Here is a 26,809-nt window from a genome sequence, read left to right as displayed (position 1 = left end):
GGCTGAAGGCAGCGCTAAACTGCTGAGCCACCTGGGCTGCCCTTAATGGTGTCTTTCAAAAAGATTTTTGTTTGGATGAAATCCAATTTCTTTTTATTTCGGGGTTAGTGTTTTTAATGTTCTAAGAAACCACTGCCTACCATAAAGTTGTGAAGATTTTTTTCCCGAAATTTTCTTTCAGAAGTTTTATGGTTTTAACTTTTATATTTAGGTCTATGACTCACTTTGGGTTAGTCTTGTGCATAATGTGATGTAAGGGTCCAGGTTCATATTTTTCCATTCAAATATCCAGTTGTTGCAGCACATTTGCTGAAAAGATGTTTGGATTACTTTGGCACCTTTGTCAAAAGTCAATTGGCTATGGGTGAGTCTATCTCTGCACACTGTTCTGTACCATTGGTCTATAGGTCCATGCTTATGCCAAGACCAGCATTACTTTATAGTAAGTCATACAGTCAGGTTACATAACTCTTCCAACTTGGTTCTTCTTTTTCAAAATTGCTTTAGTTATTCAAGGCCTTTTGCCTTTCTAAATAAATCTTAGTATTGGCATGTCAATTTCTCCAAAGAGCTTGTTGGGATTTTTTTACTGAAAGTGTAATGAATCTAGCGATAAATATGGGGAGAGCTGACATCTTCACAATACTGTGTCTTTCATTCCATGAACATGGTATGACTTACTCTCCATATAGTCTTTAATTTCTCTCACACTGCAACTCTCTAACCATTCTTCTGCAATCATATCTCACTCAGACTACAGCTACGAAAAATTTTCCACTTTTCAAGATCCAAGTGACAAGACTGGGCCCACCCAGATAATCCAGAGAGCAGGAGTGAGAGAGAAGTGAAAGACAGAAAGCTGGGAAGCACTGAAACTCATATAGTGAGCCTGGTCTCATGAGCCTTCCCTCAAGAGAGGGAAGAGCTTCTACAAAGCCAAGAGTCAGAGCCAAAGCAGTGGGGGTCATGCTGGAGGACCCTGGGGGAGGAGGATGCCAGCCTTTCTCCCAGCAGGCATATGACATTGGGATGCTTCCTTTATCCATCTTCTGTACCCACAGACCCAGTCCTAGGGAACAAGGACACAGCCCAGAAGTGGTTAAATGTTAATATACCTTTCTGTCCTTCCCTGAGAGGCAGGGAGGGAATGGGGTGCCCCAGGGGTCAATGATTGCTGTAGTTCACAGCACTGGGGGTGAACTGCTATGTTTACTGCTTGTATCAAGTGTGGCTGCAGGAAACAAGACTGCCCTGGCCTTATGCCTGAGCAGAACTCCTGGACCTGAGAGCTCAGAAAGAGACCTATGAGAAGGATCAAAAGCAGTGGCCTTGGCTCCCTCTTACCTTCCCCTCTATTTGCCTCTGGGCCTCCCTCATGAGCCTTGAAGCAACAGAAGGCTTCGAGGGCCCATGAGCGGGAACCCCGGGACAGCTGGGAAGCCACCTGGCCCAGCCAGATTCCACATCCCACGGCCATCAGTGTGGCAACAGAGTTCCCCCACGGGAATCGGAGGCCCCATCAGACCTTAGAGGCCTTTTCCTGAGATGCACTGCTCTCTCCCGCCTCTGGGCCTTGGTGCTTCTTCCTCCTCCACGTTTTAGTCACCTGGAACTCTGTCTTCTCTCTCCTAGAATCAAGAACCGTCTTCAGAAAGCGACACGTGAAACCATTTTCAAACTGACTTTAATCTTTTTTTTTTTTTTGCTGCCCAAATATTGTACATGCAGAAGCCATGTGAAAGAATTTTCTCCTCAAGGGAATTGGCAAGAATGTTGTATGAAACAGCCGGCAGTCCTCCCCAGCCGTCCACCTGCCACCTAGGAGCCACAGCAAGTTTGGAAAGATGCTGCACATAGAAAATGTATAGAGCACAGATATAAAAGGCTAATTGCTTCTTATCTAAACAGTGTGCTTGTCAGGCCCTATCAGCTTATCTCTTTCTTTGCAGGATGCATTTGGAAATTCTAAAAAAGGGGTTCCTGCCTCCTGTGAATTTACATTCTAAAGGAGTGGATGGAATAATCAGGCCAACTTTTCCTAAGGAAGCAGCCACTCTGCCTGCTGAGGTGATGTCTGGCGAGAGATCCTGGAGAGAGGGGTGGTCTTAAGAAGCAAACTACGCTGATGGGAAATAAGTGCCCTCTCTCCTTCCACCAGAGAGCAATGCCTCGAACATTCTCAGGTGTTCAACTTGCCCACCGACGTCGTTCTAGAAGCAGAAGTGAGGACTGGCCCAGTCTCATCTGCTGGTGGGGGTACTGACCTATGCAGGAGGCGACTGAGGTGGTGACGTCACATCAGCACCTTGAAAAGTGTCCATTGTAGACAACCCTTAAGTATTTCTCGTCATTATACAAGAAGAGGGACAACAAACCACAAGGAGGTGGAAGCAGTGTCTGTTAGGATTCCAAGAGTTCTTGTCCGAAGCAGCATCTGGGCATGGATGGAGGACCTGCGCCCAGTTGGGGCACCGGGGGCTGGAAGGAACCGGCCCAGGCGCACCAGGATGGAAACCCTCCTCAGCTCCAGATCAGACTTTTAAAACCCAGAGGGAACCACGGAGCAACTAGCAAATGCTCTGATCTTGCAGATGAGGAAGCTGAGGCCCAGACAAGTGAGGAGTCTTGCACAAGATCACAGTTTGGGATCGAACTGTACAGAACAGCCTTGGAATCCCTGTAGCCAGCTGTCCGGGCCATCGACCCCGTGGGGCAGGTGCTCTGCTGCCCCTGGATTCCCGGGCCCGCATCTGGAGCCCAGTCCCAGGGGACCCTTCCCTGACATGGGGGTGAACCCCCCTGGGGGAGGGGGCGCGCAAGGCCCCAGGTGCTTCCAACTGGAGCCCGGGAAGGTTTCCCCAAAGCCGTGACGCCCTTTTCAACAAGCACCCGCCCCAAGCTAGTCTTAGGCCCCTGAAAGAATTCGGTTTCTCTTACTGGCATAGTTTTCCTCACAGGCACAGCCATGCTGGGCCCAGGAAAGCCCGAGCTCAGGGGTGGGGGGAGAAGGAGTTGCTTTGCTACATGGAAAGATTAAGCCCTTTGTCAGAGAACTGGGTCCCCCCATCAGGCAGGCCAAGGCCCAGCGGGAAGACCAAGTTGCTCTCTTTGGCATCACCGACATCGCTCTGAGATGCTCAGGCACTCTCAAAATCACCCTCTCCCAGCCCACTGGGCCTCACCTGATTGGGCGGGGCTCCCCTGCCCACAGTCATGAGTGTTGGGTCCTGCCTCCATCCTCTTCTGACCTGAGTGAAAAGCAGACTCAAGGAGGCAGGCGGGGGAGAGTCTTCAGGCCCATCTCCTCCCTCTCCGGTGGGTGGAAGCGAATCCGGTGGAGGAAGCAGCATGGTCTGGAGCCTCTTTCCGCATCAGGCTCAGGAGGAGAGGAGCACAGTCCAGGGAGGTGCCGGCAGGGGGGCAGGCCTCTTCTGCTCCATCGCCTGGACCCCCGGGCCTGGGCAGTGCGCCCTCCCTCTCTCCACCCAGGGGGAGGATGACTCGTCTACATCGTCAAGCAAAGGCAGCCGTTTCTTGCACAGAGTTTGCACAGTGCAGGAAGCAATCAGAGACAGAAGAGCAGCCTTCCTGAAGCTCTGCTGCTTTCCGGGCCGAGGAAGATAGGGGATCGGAGGCATGGGGAGCCCTGGTGCCCCCGGGGGAGGAGCTCGGCGTGGAGCGAGAACCCTGGGTGCAGGTCAGGGTTCCTGATAACGCAGTCGAAGATTGTGCTACATTTCATTTCCAAAGACATACCCTTGGAGGTCTCTATGGTCTCTAAGGGGGTGGGGAGAGGGGCCTGGTCTCCTCAAGGCTGGCAGTAAAGAAGAGCTCAGGCATGCTTGCCCTGGTGGGTGTCACGCCCCCGGGAGACCCAGCGAGCCCCAAGCTCCACAGGGCCCTGTCCCTAGGGCTCCCTGGGGCCGCCTCACCCCCGGGAATGCTGGCGTGCCTGGGAGAGCCTCCGAAGCCCTCAGCTCCTTTCCTGGGAGAACTGGGAGGTGGGAGAGACGGGATGGGGAGTCGTTCTGGAGCTGGTCCTTCCCCGGAGGATCAAATCCCCCTTGGCAAACCCAGACGTGGCCCCACTTACTGGAGCCTGATTCATACCAGGGGCCCTCAGACGTCCCCGAGGGGAAGGAGTCTCTGAAGAAGTGGGACACATTGAGCAGGGCAGGAACGTGAAGACAGATGCTCTGAATCATCCCTCACAGTTCCTGCCCACAGCCCAGTAGCCCAGCGCGGCTGCAGGGCCACCCCCATCTCTGCGAACCTCCGTGAACCCTGCCTGAGCAGAGGCCGGGGAGTGACAAAGAGCCCCATCCTCTGCCCACTCTGGGTCTCACCTGGGGAAGGAGGCCTTCAGAGCCGGGGACACCGGACCCCGGACGCGCCTCGGCCCCAGGCCAGGGAGCACTCCGGGAGAAATCACGTTCCCGCCTTCCCCACCATCCCCTCTTCGAAGGTGCTCCCCCCCCCTCCAGGGAAGGCCAGGAGCACCCTGTGCTCCCTCGTCTCCTGGGACAGGCTGGCCCCTGGATCGAGGAGGACAAGAAACAGACCCTGGAACCAAGCCATTCACCATCACACACGTGTCAGCCTCACCACCATGTGGGGAAGATCAGGTGGGGATTCGTCACTGGTGCAAAGGGTTAGTGAAGGAGATGGTGCCCTAAGGTGGGGAGAATGCCATCCCCCTGGAGAAGTGGGATGGCGAGCGGCCCAGCAGGGGCGGCTTGGCAGCTAGGGCGTGTGGGCAGCCGGCACGAGGTACCAACATGTCAGGCCCGAGCTCCAGCTAGAACTTCCACGATGCTAACTAACCTGCCCCCAGAGGCGAGGGGGCCCCAGGCTCTCTGCCGGCAGCACCCCCATCTTCCCGGACCCCGAGAGGAATGAGGGTGATACCACTCACTGATACCCCCCCATTCCCTGGAGATGACCGCATGGGGTGGGGAGCACTCCTCAGCACTACGTCCACGCCGTCCGAGGAGTCCCCGCTCACCCCACCCAAAGGTGCAGAGTGTGCGCACGCCGACCTGAGGGCAACTGCTCAAGCGGCAAACACATCGCAGGACACAAAACACCCTTCTGGGAGCGAGGTTCCTCCCTCTCCCCACCCTAGGGTCAAAGACGACAGAGCCCTTTGCCTTATTTTTAGAAAACACAAGAAACGCGTGCATTGCCCCATCCCGACGACGGGAGAGAATTTCTGCCTAAAGAGAAAACTCTGACCCAGCTGCCACCTCCCTCGTCCTACACCCGCAACGGTCCTCGTCTTGATCATAGGCCAGGAGCCCATTTGGTTTATTTCTTACGCTCTTACCCACGTCTGTGGGTTTTCCTGGGGGGTCGGGGGAGGTTACCAGGCTCTGGCTTCAACCTGATGTGAGTCCCTGCCAGGAAGGGAGGCCCTTTGGGTGGAGGTGCCTTTATCTCCAGAGAGCCTCCTCCTCCACCTGCCCTCTACACCCATCCGTCCGGCTTTGGTTACCAATGGAGTCCAAGCACTCAGGCCCCGAGACCTCTCCCCGCCTCCACCTTGAGCATGTGGGTCACAGTCATTGCAGCACCCGGGGCTGACATCTAGGGAAGAGGCAGAGGGATGGTCTTCTCCATACCTTGACCCCTCCTGCCACCTCTTCCCTCCCCACCAGACACGGACCCAAGGGCTTCTGTGTCCACCCCTTGGATGACCTCTCACCTTTTGCCCCAGACCTGAGGAGGAGAGGACAGATTTGGGCATTCCTAGCAGACATCTCACAGGTCCAGGCCAGGCCCTGGTCCCCGCCATATCCCCCACCCCCTCCCAGGGCCTGGTTGTCAAATCAAGTCAGGGTTTGAGTGGCTTTGGGAAGCTCCAACCAGACAAGGGTAGAAAGAAAGCAGAGGCTTGTGAGGGGCCGAGAGCAGGCCAGGCCACTCTCCAGAGGGCAGCTGCGGAGCGCAAGGAGGCAGGGAGGCGGAGAGGGGAAAGTATTGCTTGTACAGAGCTGGTGACTGTGGCAGTCTAGCTGAGTCCAGAGCCAGGCTGTCCATGGGGCCAGGAAGCTGGAGCCCGAGTGAGTCTGAGCTCCCAGACAGGGACCCTGGTCTGGAAATGAGCAAACAAAGAGAGACCCAAATGATCAACCTCATGCAGCTAATCCCCAAAGGTCAGACAGGATTCCCAGCAGGGCACAGAGCAGGTCAGCCCCAACCCTCCTCATTCCCACAAACAGCCCTACCCTCAGCACTTCCTCCACAAGCCAGGCCCCACCAGGACAAGCCCAGAGGGGGACAGAGCCACCTTCAGGGCCTGGGGAGGACACAGGCGCCTCCAGGGACTATCTAACATCCCCTATGAGGCCAGCCTCTGGGATGTCAAGATCCTCCAAATCCACACCTCCTGGGGTCCCACTGGGAGAGCTCCTTTGGCATGTTGGAAGTGAGGAGGCTCAGAGGAAGACAGGAGGTGAAGAACAACGCTAAGGGAGGTGCCAGCACTTCCCTCTAAGGGGCCGGGCCAGCAACCCTGGGAACTAAGACTTCCTAGTGTTTCGCTTATAGGAGGAGGCGGCTCCAGCCAAAGGGAGGAGGCGATGTCCAAGCCCTCAGCTTCCCAGGCGTCTTCTGCTCCCCCGGCCCCTGGCCAGGGTACTAGATGAGCATGCTACATGCTGCAGATGCATTCGGTGGGAAGAGCTGCCAGTGCGCTCGGCGGGGGGAGGGGGGTGTCGTGTCCCAGAGGGGCCTCAGTGTGACCAGCTGCAGTGGGTGCTACATTCCTCGAAAAAGAGCAGCGGTGCTGGGAGAAGCACAGGTGGGACAAAGGATGAGACAGGAAACTAAGCAGGGACCATCAAGAGGCGGCCTGGACAGGGACACGTGGGCTTTGCCGCGGGCACAGGGCCAGGCAGGGTGGATTGGTGGCCACGTCCCTGACTTCCGCCCCTGGAGTCGGGGCCCTGTGCCCACACAACACTCCTTTGGGTTTCTTTTCAACGAGACACAGAGAGATGTGGAGTTTAGCTCATGTAGTCACCAAGACTGACTATACCCACACACGTGAACGGATATAACATGGTCACACACAGACACAGACACACACACACGCACACAGACACACACACACTACAGTCTCCACTGCCAGCTGGGACGGGCCCAGTAGCCAACAGGCATGCAGCAGGGCAAGGGGTCCAGAGAGACACGAAGACTATGTACAGGGGCAGGGGAGGCCGTCAGGCACCCCTCCCCACGCTACATCCCGGCCTGGTCCGGAGGTCCTTAGGAGCACGAGGGGCTGGTGGCACTCTCCAGGGAGGACTGGGACAGGCGCCTGGTGAGGGATCCAAGTGTAGAGTCTGCCACTGAGGACGTGGGGAAGAGTTTGTACCAGCCGGTGACCGCGGCAGTCAGGTCCAGCTCGTCCAGCATGATCTGGGCCATGCCCATGAAGCACTTGTGGTCCATGCGGCCGTAGTCTCCCCAGACGATCACCTGCCGGGGGCGCAGGGGGGGCAGCAGGAGACAGGGGCGCTGAGCCAACACCCCAACTCCAGGGCTCAGTAGCGGGCCCAGGAACCTACAAGCTTCGCCAGAGCACAGATGAGACAGAGGCGGAACTGAGACTGATTTGAGGGCTACGACTATTGAGCACTTACGATGTGCCAGGCTCGGTCCTATGGACCCCTACCCATGACCATGACTGTTACAGCCATCTAGGGGACGGTGCTGCGTGTCGTCATATCGACCACAAGGAAACCACAGCTCAGGTTAATTAACCCCAAGACGCAAAGAAATTGGTGGCGGAGCTGGGCCTGGAACGTGGGTCTGACTTCGGAGCCTCCCCCAGCCTCCCAGATGACAGCATGAAGGAGCAGACTGAGAGTCTGGGACCTGAGTCACAGCAACCAGTCTGCTGCAGGCTCACAGAGGAGCTTGGGGAGACCCTCTGCCCTCACTGGACCTCAGTGTCCCCATCCATAAAACTGGAAGAGCAGAATAGATTAGCTCGGTGATTTTCAAACTTGTATTTTTATCAGTGGATCCTTTTCTCAAAATGGAATCCATATAGACTCCCATGATCACCCCTACCCCACAGAACCCAAGGGTCCTGCGATCCTCGCCATCTGAAGCCCCAAGGGTCCTTGCCACACAACCACGTCAGCGCAGAGGGACAGCCCTAGACGAGCAGTCATGCAGCCCAGCCCTGAGCCCTGGCTCAGGCTTCTCCCCTGCCACCCATGTGGCCCCAGGCAAGGCCACCAGCCACAGCCACTACTGCCAATGCTCAACGAGCAGCTGTCTGTGGGCCAGACGCTCATGAGGCCCTCCACACCTCTCCTTACTCTTCACCATACGCCACCCACAGACTGTGATGGAGCTGGAACTGGAACCCAGGCCTGAACCCAGAGACCAGCCCCCACTGTGCTCTAACCCCACTCAGCCTCCCGCGCACCTCAGGTGCTTCATCTGTGAATGGGCCTGATCGCCCCTCCCTCCCCACACTGTGGCAAAGGGCAGCGCACCCTCTCGGAGTTGGGGTGGCATCACCCCGGCTCTGCAAGTCGCTGGCTGGAAACGAGTCACTTCACCTCTCTGAGGCTGTAAGATGGAGAGAATCATCCCTACCTCGCAGGGTCATCTCGAGGATGCAAGGTCAGGATTGGAAAGCGCTTCACACACAGCCTGGCACAGAGCTGATGCGCAATAAGCTTTAGCACCAGGCAGAAAGAGAAGGTGGCGAGCAAACCCTGCTTCTACCCACCAGCTGAGCAACCAGGGGGTGGGGGTGGGGAGGGCAGTGGGCTTATTCCCCGCAACCCCCCCCAACCCTGGTTTCCTCATGAATCAACCAGGGGCAATAACCCCTCACTGGGCTGTGGAAACAAATGGGTCATGTGCATCAGTGTAGCCGGTACGGTGCCCGGCACAGAGCACAGCATTCGTGAAAGATTTTAAATTACAGCTTGCAGTTTTCGAGAGTCACCCTGCCCTGTGGGCCCTGAGGTCCCCATGACACTCACCTGCAGCACCTTGCCCTGGGGCCCCTCATCAAAGAGCAGAGCCTGCTGGTACAGGGGGTCACAGGTCTTCTTGGCCACCTTTGTCTTCTTTTTGGCCAAGCAGGCCCCATTCTCAAGCAGGTAAACCTTGATATAGGTGGCTGAGGGATGGGAGAAAGCATGATGGGGAGGGGTCTGGGAGAGGCCGCTATGGCTTGCTCCATCTCCTAACACCCAGCTGGTCCTGGAGGTGAGCAAGGTGAGTGGGATGAGCTGGCCAGTGGACAGCAGTAGGAAAGACAGACTCAAACACCGACCCGTCCATCCTTCCCTCCCCCCAGCCCTGTCCACTGGCCTTCGAGACAAATCATGACTCCGGGATTGAGAGTACGGATCTAGGTCAAGGGACAGGTGGGGACACGCCTGACCTGGAGCTCAGCTGCAGGACCCCGTATCCAAAACCCCTCTCCCCACTGCCCTGCCTCACCTGGGAGGGACTTGGAGCCTGGTTTGGGGGTCAGGCCCCGAGCCTCAATCACTTCCACCTCCAGCTGGCCACTCCGGTCCATGATGGCAATGTGCACGTCCCCTGCAGGGGAGAAGAGGAACAGTCCAGCAGAGGCAGGCCCTGGGGCAGGCCGGCCAGCTGCTGTGCAGGACACAGTCTGCAGAGGACGCTACGGTGTGGAAAGGGCATAATACACAGAAAACTGCATGTGCCTGAACTGCTCTCGAGAGCATGTGAAAGCAGCTGAGAAATACTCTGGTACCTCCCCTGGGGCGAGGCAGGGGCACGACCCTCAAGGGACATGCCTGGGAACCACGAATGGCCGCCCAACTCCCAGGGAAGTCTGGTTAGCCGGGGGGCTTCTTTTTACTGAGCAGGAGAGCAGCCATTGGCCGCTCCCCTAAATATCTATCAAACAAATATTTACGGAATATCAATTTGGAGAGATGCCGAGATAGGAGCCTGCACCGGACATCAGGCGCTGCCTGGGAAGGAGGGCCCGATCGTACCCTGGCTCAAAGGATGGGAGGCAGGCCGGATTTCCTGGGAGCAGAGAACTGAGAACTCCTCACTGTGCTCCCCCAAGCGATTACCTCATGAAGGCAAGTTCTGTATGAAGTCATGTCAGTTATTTCTAGAACTCTTAGCTTTGTTCAACATCGTTTAGCAGAATCTGAAATTATGCATTAGTCACTTGGAGCGTCCTTCAAAGGAATGCAGAATCATAAGCCTGATGCAGAAAAATTAAAATTGGCCAGACTTTGGGTTCAGCTACCCATTTTAGATACTCTGAGCTATCATGCAATTGTTTGTATTTGCATACTTGGGAAGATGGGGATTTATACTTTCAGGAAACATCCTAGAAGTCATCACCCTCCCTCTAGCTATTTCTGACCTCCCTGTGAGGGAGGGAAGGGGAAGAGCTCACTGTAACATCCCTAAGAGGATGAGCAGATGCAAGCCTGCCCTTCCCGCTTCTAGACACCAGGAGGCACCACACACAAGTGTTCTAGGCTTGGGAAGGCCCCAAAGCCTCGCGGAGGTGACTGGCTCCTCTCACCGCCTCCCAGCCCCTGGCTGGGCCTGGGGCTGGGAAAAGCAGACTTCCCAGGCCCTTAAGAACCTGTAAGCAAGGGTCGGGAATTAGCCAAATCCCACCCAGGGCCACAGGAGAGCTGGTGCTCACCCTCCAAGGGTCCCCATAGATCCCCCGCCCCAAGTCCAGCAGACAAAAGCTCGAGTGGAAGCCTGCTAGAGGAAAACAGAGCAGTGCAGTGGGAACACTAGTGGCCTGGGAGAGAAACCCAGCTCCACTGCATGGCTTGCAGGAGGGCACTGTCTGAGCCCAGCTCCCTCCCAGCTGTCAGGTTGAAGGCCAAACACTGTCCCAATGAGGACTGAGTCCAGATGTTTGGGGCAGACTGCTCAGGCTGGAGTGATGGGGAAGGGCAAGAAGCAAGGGGGGCACCTCAGGGGAAGCTAGTTCCTGGGAGGAACAGCCTAAAGCCAACACTGCCAGTATCTAAGTCAGAGGGAGAGCAGGGGAGGTGTGAGGGAGCCAGAAATACAGCTGAAAGGACCAAGGACAGGCTCCGGAAAATAGGGCCCAGCTGCAGGGAAGGGGATGAGGAAATTATTTTAGAGGCTTTTGGGTGCCAGGCAGAAGTAACAAGTCCAATAAGACACGGTTCCTACGGAGTAAATGAAGCACATCATTCAGGGGCACCTGGGTGGCTCAGTGCTTGAGCATCTGCCTTTGGCGGGGGCTGTGATCCTGGGGTCCTGGGATCGAGTCCCACATCGAGCTCCCTGGAGGGAGCCTGCCTCTCCCTCTGCCTATGTCTCTCTGTGTCTCCCATGAATGAATAAATAAAATCTTAAAAAAAAAAAGACACATTTCATTTAAAGCATCGAATGGGAACACTCAATGAATTGCTGTTAGATCACAGAACTAAGGCAGGGATTATCATTCCCATTACACAGATGCAGAAACTGAGGCTCGGGGAGGAGGAGTGACTTGCCCAAGGTCACGCAAAACACCAGCAGAAGAACAGACTGGCCAAACGTCAATGCCGGATGACTTTTGTTCACCATTTCACATCCTGCAGGCACGCAGCATGGCCTGGCATGCAGCTGGCCGTGGAGAGTGGGTGGGTGGTGAGGAGGTGAGGGAGGGAACGCGCTGTAAAGCTGCTGTGGGGAAGCGGCAGAGCAAAGCTGGAACCCCTGTCCTCTCTGATGAGGGAGGGTCAGCGGAGAGCTGGGCCAACTCCTCCTCACTGTTGCAAAAGCCAGAGAGCGTGCTCCCCTCTGCAGCCGTCCCTGCACTGCACAGGGCCCCCACTGAGCTCACCCCTCCCACTACGTGGCCACCATCACCCCATCCACTCGGCCCTCGGAACACTCACCCATTGGTGGCGTTGCCAATGTCTGTCGCCCCACGATCTGGGCTGGTCCCAACCCATCCAGGAAATCGCTGAACTGGCTTTCAGCCCCAAGCCGAGTGGTGGGGAAAATGAACCTAGAGGAAGCAGAGGGGCACATGCTATGGTCTGGGTGGTGAGGTGCAGCAGCTCTGCCCCCCGGACACTGGGCCATGCCCCTCTGGGCCTCCATTTCCCCCCTGACATCGCATGAGTGCACCGTGTTAGCTGGGGGCAAACAGAACAGTTCATCTCTGCACACTAAAGAAAAATACTTTGGGGTGCGTGCGTGGCTCAGTTCGTTAAGTGTCTGCCTTCGGCTCAGGTCATGATCCCGGGGTCCTGCGATCAAGCCCCCGTGTTGGGCTCCCTGCTCAGTGAGGAGTCTCCTCCTCCCTCTGCCTCTCCCCACTGCTCATGCTCTCTCTCTCCCTCTCCCTCTCAAATAAATAAATAAAATCTTTAAAGTAAATAAAGAGGAATACTTTGGTGTCCTTTGAGAAATAAATAAGCATAACAACATAATAATGTTATCGAATCCTCAAGCACCAGGATTTCTCCCTAACAGGTAGGGCTTGCTGGACACCTGTGTCCTCCCCAGGGGTAACGAATGCCAAGAACCAGAAACAGAGGCCAGAAATGTCAATGCCTGGAGCAAGTTCCAAGAACTGAGGTTCAGTTGACCATATGTTTGAAATCCAAGTCAATAATGTGAGGTGGTGCCCAAAACAGCAACTGAAACCAAAATAATGCAATTACTGGGTTGAGATAAAAGGCGAGTGATGGTGGGTGGTCCCTGGTTGTGGAGGCCTGGAAATAGGAATGAGCAAAACTGACAGTGATTGAAAGCTGGCCGGGAGCCAGTGGCTCGCTAAATGCTCCGCACGCATCGTGTCGTTCCATCCTTGCAGCCGTTCTGTGCAGGGGCCCTGCTTCGGTTTTACGGATAAGAAAACAGAGGCTCCGAGAGGTAAGAGGCTGGTCTTGACTGCAAAACAGAGATGATGCCCAGATCCTAGGGTTACGGTGGAGATCGGGGCAGCTGGTGCATGGAAGGTTCCAGACAAGCAGGAAACAATAAAATGGTAGTTCTGATGTTGCTGCTGGTAACACCGAGGGAAGTGCTACTTGTTCATGAGCTCAAGCCAGACGTTCTGGGGGGGTGGCAGCAGAGAAAGGACCAATGAGGGACGGCTGACCCGGGTCTGCTCAGGGGCTGCAATGGACCAAAGACCTCCTAGGACAGCCCGGGTGTCTGGCCTGAGAGATCAGATTGTCCCAGAATGACTCCCCTGTTGGAAAATTTGTCCTTGAGTCCTCCTTGGCTGGCGACAGGCAGGGAGAAAGAGAGGTTGACTACGCTTGTCTTGTTGGAGAGGGCCTGGATTTCCACTCCGAGGGAAGGGGCTTCAAGCCCCCCACCCCTCCAATCTTACTGGCCATCAGCGGCAGCCTCATACCATACTCGGAGGGAAAGTGGGTTCTGAGAAGGTTAACTAAGGTCATAGACTCGCAAAGTCACAGAATTTTAGGAGCTAGGGATCCCTGGGTGGCTCAACGGTTTAGTGCCTGCCTTTGGCCCAGGGCGCGATCCTGGAGACCTGGGATTGAGTCCCACGTCGGGCTCCCTGCATGGAGCCTGCTTCTCTGCCTGTGTCTCTGCCCCTCTCTCTCCCTCTCTCTGTGTCTATCATGAATAAATAAATAAAATCTTAAAAAAAAAAAGAATTTTAAGAGCTCAGTATACAGAGCGGAGAGGTTGTGACCAAAGGCCATAGGGTCAAATGGTCTTAATTCAAATTCTGACTCCACCACCACCGAACAGTGGTGACCTTGGCGAAGGTACTTCAGTCTCTCCATGTGGACCGTGGAGATAATGGTAGTGCTGACATTCCCCAGTGTTAAATGAGACACAATTTTTGGTCTGATGGTGGCTGGGAGATCCCAGAGTAAGAAGCACTCATCTGGGCATCCCTGGGTGGCCCAGCGGTTTAGTGCTGCCTTCAGCCCAGGGCGTGATCCTGGGGTCCCAGGATCGAGTCCCACATCGGGTTCCCTGAATGGAGCCTGCTTCTCCCTCTGCCTGTGTCTCTGCCTCTCTCTCTCTCAGTCTGTGTCTCTCATGAATAAATAAATAAAATCTTAAAAAAAAAAGGAGCACTCATCAGAGGTGCCACGGGAGGCCCTGCATACCATAGGGCGCAGTACATGCCACTGGCCATCTGCATTCATAGATGTAGACACAGGAGCGAGACACGAGATCTCAGAATCCTACATAAGAGAGCCACAGGGCCCTGCAATCATGGGCCTTGATGAAGCCAAACCCAGAAAAATCTTTGTCATATAACCGCTTTCATAGATCTAGGAGAGACCAAGGGAATATCTAAGTCTAGTGACTTCCGCATTTTTGACTGCAGCCTCCATGCGATGGAAAAAATAAATTTACCATCAGAGACCTCTGTGAATCCATCTATTAAAAAACCAAAAGTTCACAAGGTAATGCATTGTCACTCCACAGGATATGTCTGAAATTTCTATTTCTTTCCCTAATGCTGGTTTTGACCCACTAAACTGATTTTACTTCCTGCCTGAGTCATCAACCACAGTTTGAAAAACACTGATCTAGTCCAACCTCCTCCTCTAAGCTCCATGCAAGACCACTTGTGAGAACTTCATTCATCTGAGCCGTAACAATGGTTTCAGATCGAAAAGGATTTTAGGTCCACATTTTCCTCTGGAGCAGGGCAGTGTGCAGGTGCTAGGGCAGGGTCGGGGGTGGGGAGGTGTGCAACATAGATGGGATGCACTGCCCCCGGGGCCGCTGGCGTGTGCGGATGGGAAGCAAGCAGCCAGGAGCAAGAAGAAGACTGAGGCCCAGGCGGTGGGTGTCCAGGGAAGGGAGGGATGCAGAGGAACCCAGACATCCAGATGGAAGCCCAGCCAGAGGATTTCCCCACGCTTTCCCCGCCCCGCTCTGTGACTAGAGGGCCATGCAGGAGGGTGGGAGCAGTGGGGGTGGGCTGCACGCACGTGCCCTCGGAGCTGTTGCTGTTGGTGCTCCCATCTGTGGACTCCCGGCTTCCCTGGCGTGTGACCCGACTCCGCATCTCCACTGCGATTCCTGTCTCTGTGCTCCGCCGGATGTTGCTGCGCAGCTTCTTGGTGGCCCCTTCTGTGACCCCCAAAGACATAGAAAGGGGACAAGGTCAGTTCACTGAGGAGGCTTCGGTGAGAGGGCAGCCAAGGTCACCTCTTGGGATGGGACAGGATTGCCTCTGACTGGAGGCAGGGGCCTTCCTGAGCCGGCCTGCAGCCTGACCCCTGGCCCTACTCAGGGCAGTGACAGGGACAAAGGAGACTAGAAGGATGGCTGGAGGCAGTCGGGATGGTGCAGCTGTGGGGAGGGGAGTCAGCAGGTGGAACCCAGGCCTGCAGTGCTCACCCTCACCCTGCCAGGCTCGCTGGTGGCCACCTTCCCAATTCAGTTCTAGCCCTTGCCCCAAATGGTTAGGTGTTCCTTTTTCTTCTGGAAAGTTTGCTTTCTCTGGCATTCCCAGATTTGCTTTCCTCCTTCCTGGGACCCGCATGAACCCTATCACACCCGGATCTCATACCCCACTCTCTGTGATATTTTATAGGCCCGATAAAAATCCCCATGGAAAGCTTGGCCATTCTCACACTAACCTGCATTCTCAAGGTGTGTCTGAATGTGGAGGGGGATGTGTGTGGAGGGGTGGAGAGGCCATTAGGGAAGCAAGACTGAGAGGGACCACTAGGTTGACCTGAAGTGACCTTGGCTTTGAGAGAAAGCTCTGCAGAAGAACCCCAGGAGCCACATGGTGAGAGCTCACTCCGTGTCTCTGTACCTCTTGTTTGAAGGGCTTTCCACCCTCACCCCAGCCCCCCTCTTGAGCCTTGCAGGGAACATGGGGCACTCTGCCTCTCCTAGCAGCACACCATCCTGCCTGGGTTTCCATGGCAACCTCCTCAGCATTGCAGTGAGGTCCCTCTAGACACCCTCTCCTCCTGGGGGCGGGGGGAGTAGAAGACAGGTTGAAGGTCTGCAGGGCCTTCCCTTGCTGAAGCCACCCCAAGAGTTTGATAGAGAGGGAAGTGGCATTCAGATAAGGACTGCACCAAAGGAGGCCATTTGCTGTCACTGGCTAGAGACCTGGGCAAATTCAGAGTGGAATTGCCAACGGGGGATGGGAACGCTGGGAGTGGGGCCAACAGCATAGCCTCCAAAAGCAGTGGGGAGTGGGGAGCTGGTTATGCTGGCAATCTCCTGTCTAGGCCACACCCAATGGGGGGTTGGGGGGGATGGTTATTCAAAAGGCCAGTCCTACTTCACCCTACTTATGTTTCAGGAAGTCCCAATGGGGGAGGGAAGGCTGAGAGGGCTGGCATCACTAGGCGATGCGATGGGGGGACTGGGAGGGGGGTGGGCTGGTGGTGAGGAGGAAGGTCTTCTCTGAAACCAGCCCAGCTTCTGGGATATTGGAATGGCTACTATCCACAAGTCAATGAGACCACTGACCTGTGCCTCTCTCTCTCATGCACACATACAGTCACTTTGGCTCATATGTATTTCTTTCACACAAGCAGAGTGCAAACAATCACATATGAGGACAGCGGTCTCACAAGTCAGGTCATGTAGGTTCATAGAGCGGGCACAGTCACAAACAGTCCTGCCAGGTCTTAGTCATCCATACACACCACACACTCTGCCGCATACATGTGACTGTCACAGCATAGCCCCTGGATTGAACCCCTCCACTCGATCACACACAGAGATACAAACTCAAAAATGGTATGTGACCCACCACACAGAGGACTGGGCAATGATGGTAGGTGTAGGGGACTTGCCCTGGCCCTGGCTCCTAACTGCCACATCCCCTCTAACTCAGTTAGGAGACAGATGGGTCTGTGGGAGCTGCATGTCACCCTCTCTCCTCATAGCCCCTCCCCCCACAACACATACCCTGAGCTGAAGCCACAGCTTCACCACCCCATGGCCCCAATACCCCTCTTCAGACCCACTTGGGAGAAAATTTACCTTCTTTGACCCACCCAACCCATTGTGAGCCCCTGGGTAGGGGTGTCACAGAATCCTGAAGTGTTAGAGACATCTCACTAGCCTCCTGCTGCCATTGGGGGATGAGGTGGCCACATACTCATAGGGCTGGAGCCAGACTCCAGGCCCACATTCTCCTGGTCTACTGACAGTCTACTTTTCACTCCTCTACATCAAGTCCACATTGGTTTGAGAGGTGATTCAGCAGAGATTAAACTTCATGTCTTCTGGGTAGGAAGAACATTCTTGCGACGTCGGAGAAAATTCATCTACTGGTTTCATACTTGTCCAGTCTGAACTGTTGATCTGGGGAGTAACTTTATGTAGTCTCTGTTTTTCTCTCTAGAGAACTGGGCCAAGTTGCCTGCAATAATTCTGTGGTGCCTGGAGACTGAAAGACTCCAGGAACCAACCCATCTGTCCCACCACATGCAAGGGAGAGGCAAAGCCTTCAGCAGCACTCCCCATGGCATCTCCTGGAACATCCTGAGCCCTCTCCTCTCCAGAGCCCAGGTGGGAAGAGCCGCTGTCCCTGGTACTGAAAAGGGAAGCTCCATTCGGGCAGAGGCTGGAATGGCCCAGGGTGGCCCTGAGTAGACCCAGCCTAAGGCCAGGTCAGAACCACCTATGTCCTGGGACTCCAAAGCTCTGCTCCTCCCCTCACCTTTGCTCCTACAACTTAGAGAATGTTAGATCTAGAAGGAAGCTGGGAGGGCAGCCTGGGTGGCTCAGTGGTTTAGTGTGCCTTCAGTCCAGGGTGTGATCCTGGAGACCGGGGATCGAGTCCCACATCGGGCTCCCTGCATGGAGCCTGCTTCTCCCTCTGCCTGTGTTTCTGCCTGTGTGTGTGTGTGTGTGTGTGTGTGTGTGTGTGTGTCTCATGAATAAATAAATAAAAACTTTAAAAAAAAATAGAAGGAAGCTGGGAGGTAGTTTTTATAGCTCCATTTTACAGAAGAGGAAATTGAGACCCAGTGGGAATGTGACTTTCCCAAGGTCCCATGGGGGAGTTACAGAACCAGAACTAAACTCTAAAGTTTCAGGATGAGTTTCTGGAAGGCCATTTGAGGAAAATGTGAGGAATAAAGAGGAAAGGGCAGGAGAACTAGAGAGGAGGCTGGGGCAATAGTCCAGGTGAGATATCATGGGAGCTAAACTAAAACAGAGGCTTTGAGGGCAGCCCTGATGGCTCAGCAGTTTAGAGCCACCTTCAGCCCAGGGCCTGATCCTGGAGACCTGGGATCGAGTCCCATGTCGGGCTCCCTACATGGAGCCTGCTTCTCCCTCTGCCTGGGTCTCTGCCTCTCTCTCTCCTCTCTGTGTATTCTCATGAATAAAAATAAATAAAATCTTAAAAAAAACACAGAGGCTTTGAAACAAAGAGGAAGAGAAGGGTAGAGCTGGAGCCAATGCGGAGTATGGACAGATCAGGGGGAGGAAAGCCCCTAGAGGGGCAGACCTAAAGCTCACAAGACTGGGTCCAGAAGAGGAGTTCTTCCCCACTTCACGCAGTCCAGCCTTGCAGGGAATGAGCTATCCCATCTGGGGGCAGTAGGAGTACCCTGCTCGGATCTGTGCCCAGAACAGAGTCTCCAGGGCCACTGCCCATGACGAGTCAGCCCATACATCCCTCTGGGGCCAGACTCTCCTATCTAGGATGGGGCTCCAAGCTGGGACACTGGCATCCTCAAAGCTGGGGAGGAAGAAAATGGGGAGAAAGAATTATAGATGAGAGAGGAGTATGCCACAAGCAAGGGGCAGAGCTGTGGGGGCTAGAGAACTCATTTCTTGTTTGGTCCTACTGCGTAACCATGGCCAATAATAACACCAACAATTTACCAAGTATCTACTATGTGCCAGGCAAGAGGGTGGGTGGCTTTGCATACCCTGTCTCCTGTAATTCCCTGGACAATGCTGAAGGGCAGGTATCTTGTTCTTACAATCAAGGAAGCAGGCTCAGAGGAATGAAGTCACATGCCCGCATCATCCAACTAGCAAATGACAGGGCGTGGCTCTGAAGGCCAATTTCAAGTTGTTCTCCAGGAAAATACCTTCTCCTCTCCAGGCTCCAATGCTTCATCAATAAAATGAGTAAATCAGACTAGATGATCCCAAAGGGGCCCTCCCTGCTCTCACATTGAAAGATTGGATGATTCACAGAGACTTTCAGTTAAAAGGGCATCTGGGCCATCCACCTGGCTCCGGCTCCAGGCCTCCAGCTGCACCCTTGCATACGATGGAGACAAGTGATCCAGAAGCCCTATCGTCATCCATCCCCCCTGGAAGCTTGAGGTCTTGGCATCTATTCCAATCCCTGCCCATTGACTGTGGAGTCTGGGTAGGTGAATAGCCCCAGGCAGACCACCAGAAGGTCTCCCAGTGACTCAGGCCCCGGCCCTGACCTTGGATGACCGTCTGTCCAAATTGCTTGGACATGAAGAGGCCCTTGGGTCTGAAGCTGCATCAGGTGCATTCAGCTGGAGATCAGCAGGGCTTGGTCTCCTGAAGCCACACTCTTGGGGCCCAATACCTCCTCAACCTAATCTTAATCCCCTGACCTTAATCCCACCCCTTCGTCCTTTACAAGCCCGACTCCTGGATCCCCATCTCCCTGATTCCCTAGTGCAGGCCTGTATTGCATGCTCACAGAGGCCATGCCCATCCTGGGGCATGGATAATCTCAAGCCCCCTCCCCATCTAGCATTTCCCTGAGCCAGAAACCACATCGCAGCTTGATTGCTGGAAAAGACCATCCCACGTGCTCCTGTGAAGGGCTTTGTAAAAATCTATTTTAAGGCCTGGAAAAGTCTCCCACCCTCAGCCCCAACTGGGAGTCTTGATGAGCATTCTCTCTGGATCCTCTGGCGCCCCCGCCCCCTCACCACCCCCATCCAGCTGCCCTATTTGAAGGTTTCCTGGGGAAGTTGTTACACTGAACAAAATAAGCAGGAAGAGATTTTAAAACAAAACCAGCTGGTGTCTGGGCTGATGCCACAAAGTGAGGAGGTCTTGGAGGGGAGGGCTGGCTCCTCTGTGATGTGGGGTCCAATGTGACTGTGTGTGACAAAGTAGGTGACCACCCTCCCCACCCCCCGCCGGTCTGGGCATAACTAGGATTCCAAAACTAGGTGTCTGAGAGAATGTATTTTTCAGGATGTAGCTGTTAAGGTGTGTGTGAATGTGGCTTCATGAGATATGTGCATATACACGTGCAATGCGTTTCTGTGACCACGGGCTGCTGTGTATGCATATGTGTAACTATGTCTCTATGATCTGGGTCTGTGCATTAGTACTCAGAGGGCTGTTCTTGTGTGATGTGCACAACTGGCTTTATTGTGACCACAAACAGTGGGAATGACCGTAATATGCTTTCCTGGCAGTAGGGATGGCTTCCTGAGCAATTGAGCACACTATCTCTATGACTACGCAAAATATGTGTGTGTGTGTGTGTGTGTCCTGTGACTTGTAATGTACGCCTGTAATGACATTCGTGTGGCCATTTGTACTCAGGAAACTCAGAAAACACAGGTGCGACTAAATCCTGTGGATGTGTGTTTAGGAAGCTGTGTCACTTAGCATGGTGTCAGGAATACGATGGCTGTTTAATAGATGATTGATGAGGGGCACTTGGTTAGCTCAGTCGGTTAGGCCTCTGCCTTCAGCTCAGGTCATGATCCCAAGGGTCCTGAGATCAAGTCCCACATGGCTCCCGGCTCAGAATGGAGTCTGCTCCTCCCTCTGCCCCTCCTCCCTGCTCATGCTCTCTCTGTCTCTCTCTCTCAAATAAATAAATAAATAAATCTTTAAATAAATACATGATTGATGATGAATGTGTAAGTCTGTGCGTGGAGGTAGTGCAGCGTAAAGTTTAGGAGTGCGAACCCAGAAGCCCGGCTGTTGGGGTTTGAGTTCAGGCTTCACTAACCCACCAGCTCTGTAGTTTGGGGCAGCTCAGTTGCCTTCTCTGTGCTTTAGCACCTGTCTTGTGGAGTTTGCGGGGATTCAGTGAGTCAGGATGTGTCCCAGGCCCAGTACTTGGGTGTACAGTAAGTGCTATATGGATATTGGTGGGTGTGAGGACATTCCCTGGGTGCCCTGTCACTGCAAGGGGCCCCAACCCAGGCCCTGCGCGTCGCGGCCCTCTCACCGGACTGGGGGAGCTGGAGTGTGCTCTTGCTCCACTGGGTCAGGCCCACGATGGCCACCATCTTTGCTCCAAGGCTGCTGCGCCGCTTCTTGGCTGTGGTGGTCCCGGGGCCACCCCCAGCCTGCTGGGAGCCACAGATTTCACCGCTGATGCTGGAGCTCCGGACCACATTCCTGGAGGCCGCGGCCGAGGCCGGACCCGGCTCCCCGTTAAACATGGTCCGAGGGGAGGCAAGGCCTCAGGCAACCTGTGGAGGAGGGCGGGAGACAAAGGGGTCCCCCTTCAGGCCCTGGGGCTACTCTCCTGCAGCCCACCGCTTCCACCAAGCTGTGTGACCCTGGGTGAGTCACTTGGCCTCCCTGACGCTGTAGCGATCGAGTAAATAAATAAATGTCAAGAGTGTACACGGGGTCTGGCTCGATAAATGGAACAGAATATTCTTATTAGCACACGGCTGTCCTGGCAAGTGACCTGGTTTGGCAGTGAAGGCAGAGGCTGTGGAGTCATACAGCCCCCTCTCGAATTCTAAAGGCCTCTACACACATCTTGTGACCAAGCACCTTGGGGTTTCAGTGAACACTTCAGCAAAATGAGAAATAAAAGCACTTACCTCATAGGACTGTCGTAAGGATTAAATTAGAGCATGTGAATGAAGGCGCCTAGAACGGTGTCAGGCATGGAGTAAATATTTAGCAGGTGTGGTTACTTTCAGAGCCAATAATAAGAACAGGGAGAGCAAAACTGGCCCCAGTCTGCGGGGACTATGGAAGGGGACCTCCCGCTAAGGGGGAGCACAGAGAAGTCTAAGGAAGGAGGCACAAGTCACTCTTAAGCGCACCACAGAGTGGCAGCCACTGGAGGTGTTTTACCCCATTCCTTCCCAGGGTCTTTCTTATGCATTTTTAAAAATGAACTCAGGGCACCTGGGTGGCTCAGTGGCTAAGTATGTGCCTTCGGCTCTGGCCATGATCCCAGGGTCTTGGGATCGGAACCCTGCATTGGGCTGTGGATGTGTGGGAGCCCTGCATGTGGCTGGGACTCTGCTTCTCCCTCTGCCCCTCCCCCTGCTTGTGCTCTCTCTCTCTCTCTCTCTCTTTCACTTTCTTTCTCAAATAAATAAAATCTTTAAAAAAATGGAACTCATACTGCCAATACAATTTTACACCCTGGTATTTTTCATTTAACATCATATCACAAGTGGTTCCCAAAGTCATTAACATGTTTTAACATATGGTATTAACGTTTCAATACCACCAGAATATTCCACTGTATAGAGGGAGCATAATTGACTTAACTACTTCAATACAGTGACCCCTTAGATCAGGTCTGACTTCTTCCCCTCTCTCCTGCCTTTTAAACAACGCTGCTATAAACATCTTTCTATGCTGCTTGGATCCGCTTATTTCCTTAGGATTGATTCCCAGAAACAGAGTGAGGGGGCTGGGTGTGGATACTGCTGGGAGCGTCTCCAACGTCCACTCTCCCTCCCTGCTTCCTGACAGAGGGTTGGTTTTGTTGGGTACCACCCCATCCCATTTCAGAGGCTGATCTGGATTAGTTCAAGCCAATCCGTGAGTGGCACTCACCTTTGTACGTACTACTGGTCCGAGGGCAGGCATATGACTAAGTTGGCCAGATCTGACTTAAGGTGGGGGGGGGGGTTGGATTCCATGCTTATCAGAGAGGTAGGGTCTCTCTCTCCCCTGCCCTAGTTCTTCCCTCAAGACCCTTCCCTCTAGAGAGCACCAGGTCTAGGAGGAAGCCAGTGTCGCTGAGTGCAGCACAGCAACAGAAAGGACCTCAGGCCACCCAGGAGCCTGCCTTTCTCTGCCCTTCCAGTTATGGGAGATAATGTGCTAAGCCAGTTTGAATCAAGTGTTCTCTGTTACATCCAAAAGCATCCCAACTGATACCGAGGATATAAACATTTCTTTGATTCTTGGAAAATATTGCCAAATTCCTTTCCAAAGCTACATTCAACAAATATTTACGCTCTTAAAATTCCAAGGCCTATGCTGAGTGCCAAGGATACAGCAGTGAGCCAGGCTGACTTGGTCCTGCCCTCCCAGAGCCTCCAGTCCAGGAGGAGAGGCAGATAGTAAATAACTGATTATGTAATTAAATATTAAATCAGACAGTTCTGATGAGGGCTAGGAAGACAGAGGGCACTGGGGGCCACTCTGCGGGAGTGGGGCAGCAGGCATCCATAGCTCAGTTCTGCACAGAGATGGGATCTCCAGCTGTTGGCCTCTACAACTTGGCTGAAAGTCCAATGCAGCAGTGGGTGTCCTCTGCTCAGAGTATAGGAAAAGCAGCTGATCCTGCGGGCTCTGCCTACAGCCCTTCCCAGCTCTGTCTCTGCCTACAGAGCTCTTCCCAGGGCAGCTCCTGATCCCAGGGCTCAGGTCACTCTGCTTAACCCTCTGCCCTCAGGCCTGTCACCCTGAGGGAATCTGACTTTCTAAAAGGACATAGTTGAAATGTGTGGGTGGGTGGAGAAGAATGAGGGAGAAGGGAAGGGGCCACTCTAGAGGATTCAGTCCCCAGAGAGCTGTGAATGGTAGCCACTTAGCCTCCTGGTCAGCGTGGCTCCTGCCAACCAGGCAAATGGGGGCTGACAGTGGGGATGAGTCAAAACTGTGTTCTCCCTCCTTTGTGGTCGTCTGGACTGTTTTCACTCACCCTGTGATGTATGCAGAGCCCCGTATTATATTTCTTTATCCATCCCCCATTAACCTTGCAGCTAATGGAAAGTCCCCCTGGACTTGGGCCTATGATGATCTCTTCTCTTTAGTTTCCAATTCTAGTGCCAGTTTGTGTGGGTTTTTTTTGGTATTTGCATGGTGTTTTGGTGGGTGGTGGGAGAGGGCTTACAACATGAGCCTAATTTGCTCTTTAAAGTATTTCTACTAAGTGTGTGGTGATCTCTATGCCACATAATCTCTATGTCTCAGGATGAGAAACTTGAGTCTCTGAAAAGTCAAGGCCTTACCCATCCTACTCAGCTAAGAAATTGTAGCACCTGGACTCACACCTAGGTCTCCTTTTCCCAAGAAGATGAAGACATAGGGGCACCTAGGTGGCTCAGTCGGTTAAGCATCCTACTCTGGGTTTTGCCTTAGGTCATATCTCAGAGTCATGGGATGGAGCCCCAAGTTCTCAGGCTCCCACCTCAGCAGGGAGTCTGCTTGAGATTCTCTCTTTCTCTGCCCTTCCCCCTACTTGCGCACTCTTGAAGGTTCACATGTGTTCTCTCTCTCAAAATAAAGAAAATCTTAAAAAAAAAAAAAGGATGTAGACAGACTCAGCAGCTCCTGCCCCTCCAACCCAGAGCTCACTCAAAGGTGTGGGCCCATCCCTCCCATTCAGCCTTTGCCCTGAGTCTCTGGTTCTTTGGAAACCTTAAAAAAAAAAAAAAATAAAAATAAAAAATAAAAAAAATCTCTGATGAGAAAAACCTCTCTGGCCCAGGTTTTCACAGCTGGCATGAGCATGTGAGGGGCAGAAGGAACCCTACCCAGACCACAGCTGGAGAAGCAAGTGCTTCCCCAGCGAAGCCTACAGGAAGCTCAAGGGTACCACTCCCAAAGCTGAGCAGGGAGGAAGGCATGGGACAAAATTCCTGACCCTGCCAACCCAGGGGCTCATGTTTCCTCATGAATAATGAATGACATTGACAAGCAGATGGTTTGACATCCGGGACTCAGCACCATCTGGAGCCACTTTCTCGTCTTTAACCACCCAGGGATCACCCAGAGGGCCTGGTGAGCTGATGAATGCTTCAGAGGGTCTTGCCAGATAGGCCACCCCCAAGGGGACAGGAAAAGTGGACCCAAGGTCTTGAGGCCTGACCCCTAGTACAAGAGTGCTGGATTGGGTGGCGTGAGAGAAGTAAGAATCAGGAAGTGGGATTAGAATGTATACAGACTCCTTGTGTCACTTTCTCTGGGCCTTGGTTTCCTTACCTGTGTGTAAAACAAAGAAGTTGCATTAGGTGATCTCTAGAAGCCCTTTAACTAGACAGCAGAGCCTGTGAACATATACTGCATTGGCAGGCTCAGAATTGGGGCTCCAGTTGCTTCTCTGACAGCTGGCCTAGCTCCAGGGGAGTTAAGACAAAGAGACAGAGAGCCACTCAGTGGTTGAGTGTCTGCCTTCAGCTCAGGGTGTGATCCTGGGGTCCTGGGATCGAGGCCCGCATCGGGCTCCCTGCAGGGAGCCTTCTTCTCTCTCTGCCTGTGTCTCTAGTTCTCTCTGTGTGTCTCTCATGAATAAATAAATAAAATCTTAAAAAAAAAAAAAAGACAAAGAGACAGAGCTGGCCACCTGGTCACTATGAGGAGGACGTCCTACTCACAGTGACTCCTGAGCCATGACACTATAGAGATGGGAAAGGAGCAGCAGGCAGAAATGGGGGAGTGGGGAGCAGCCAGCAAGGCACAGAACCCAGCACCTCATAGACTGGTGGCTCTGAAGGATTGTTAAATGAACTACCTCCTTCCTACAGAAGTCACCTCAATAATTCCCTGCCTCTGAGCATGGCTGTCCCTTTGCCAGCCCAGTTCACGGCTCCCCAAGGAAGGGAACACTTCCTCACCAGGTCATGGGGACCTCACTCTAGAGTTCTCTCGATGACTCCCATCTACTGCCACAGCAGCATCTACTACTATGGCTCAGATTTCCTCTCCTGGGACAAGGACTACTATTCCCACTCCTGCCAAAGCTCCATGCCAGCAGAGACCCTCCAAGGTCCTCAAGGAAGGAAGCTACTGTTTCTTTCCAGGTGTGGAAATTTGCCTCTACCCTGGAGTCTCAGTACCCAAGCCCTCTGAACCATCTCTTGAATCCTAACAATAGGGGTCTCAGGGCTCTGCCGGGCTACCCAGGCCCCTTGGTCCCTTTGACCATGTGTCTAACCAGATCATAAGCCTTTTTTGAAAGTCAATGAGGCCATCTGAAAGCCCAAGATAAACCTAGCTACCCACCCTTCTTCTAACAGAAGAAACCAAGAAATCTGTCAGAGGGTGATAGACTGGAAGGTCCCCCCACAGTAGACATCACTAATCCATCTCTTTCCCATCAAGGCCAGATTTAACCTCAGAATCCCTCTCAACATAGCTCTAGTACCAACTGGTGAGAATTGGCTCATGATTTAAAATAGATTTGCGAAAATAAATAAATAAATAAACAAATAAATAAAATAAAATAGATTTGCTGGGCAGGCCAGGTGGCTTAGCAGTTTAGCGCCGCCTTCAGCCCAGGATGTGATCCTGGAGACCCTGGGCTCCCTGCATGGAGCCTGCTTCTCCCTCTGCCTATGTCTCTGCCTTTCTCTCTGTGTGTGTCTCTCGTGAATAAATAAATAAAATCTTAAAAATAAAATAGATTTGCCAATCCTATTCCAGCCCAAGTCTTTCATTTTACAGAGTGAGAACCAAAGCCCAGGATGGGAAAGAGACACACCCAGGGTCACACAAAATGTTGGTGACAAAACCAAAGCTCCAACTCAAGCCTCATAATTCTCAGATCCCACATCACCTGGTAGGTGCTTCCTCCCCACTTTTTTTTTTTAAAGATTTTATTTATTTATTCATAAGACACACACACACACAGAGAGAGAGAGAGAGAGAGAGAGAGAGAGAGAGAGACATGGCAGGGGGAGAAGCAGGC

General features: G+C 53.5%; 1 protein-coding gene across 4 annotated transcripts in view; it reads right to left on the bottom strand.

Moving 5' to 3' along the window:
• Positions 1-1,667: 1,667 nt before the first annotated feature.
• Positions 1,668-26,809, bottom strand: part of RIMS3 (regulating synaptic membrane exocytosis 3) — a 41,340-nt gene continuing 16,198 nt past the window's right edge. For all 4 annotated transcript variants that reach the window (XM_025983737.2, XM_072723703.1, XM_025983738.2 and 1 more), the window contains 6 exons: positions 21,140-21,386; positions 14,949-15,090; positions 11,904-12,016; positions 9,475-9,576; positions 9,009-9,148; positions 1,668-7,479 (listed from right to left, as the gene is read on the bottom strand). In XM_025983737.2, the coding sequence (XP_025839522.1) occupies positions 7,267-7,479; positions 9,009-9,148; positions 9,475-9,576; positions 11,904-12,016; positions 14,949-15,090; positions 21,140-21,356 (927 nt within the window). In that variant the 5' untranslated portion in view covers positions 21,357-21,386 and the 3' untranslated portion in view covers positions 1,668-7,266. The remainder of the gene's footprint in view (positions 7,480-9,008; positions 9,149-9,474; positions 9,577-11,903; positions 12,017-14,948; positions 15,091-21,139; positions 21,387-26,809) is intronic.

This window comes from Vulpes vulpes, chromosome 10 (assembly GCF_048418805.1).
Source record: "Vulpes vulpes isolate BD-2025 chromosome 10, VulVul3, whole genome shotgun sequence".
Lineage (NCBI taxonomy): Eukaryota > Metazoa > Chordata > Mammalia > Carnivora > Canidae > Vulpes > Vulpes vulpes.
The sequence above is the reverse complement of the archived record's forward strand: the minus strand, read 5'-3'. Positions and strand labels throughout refer to the sequence as shown.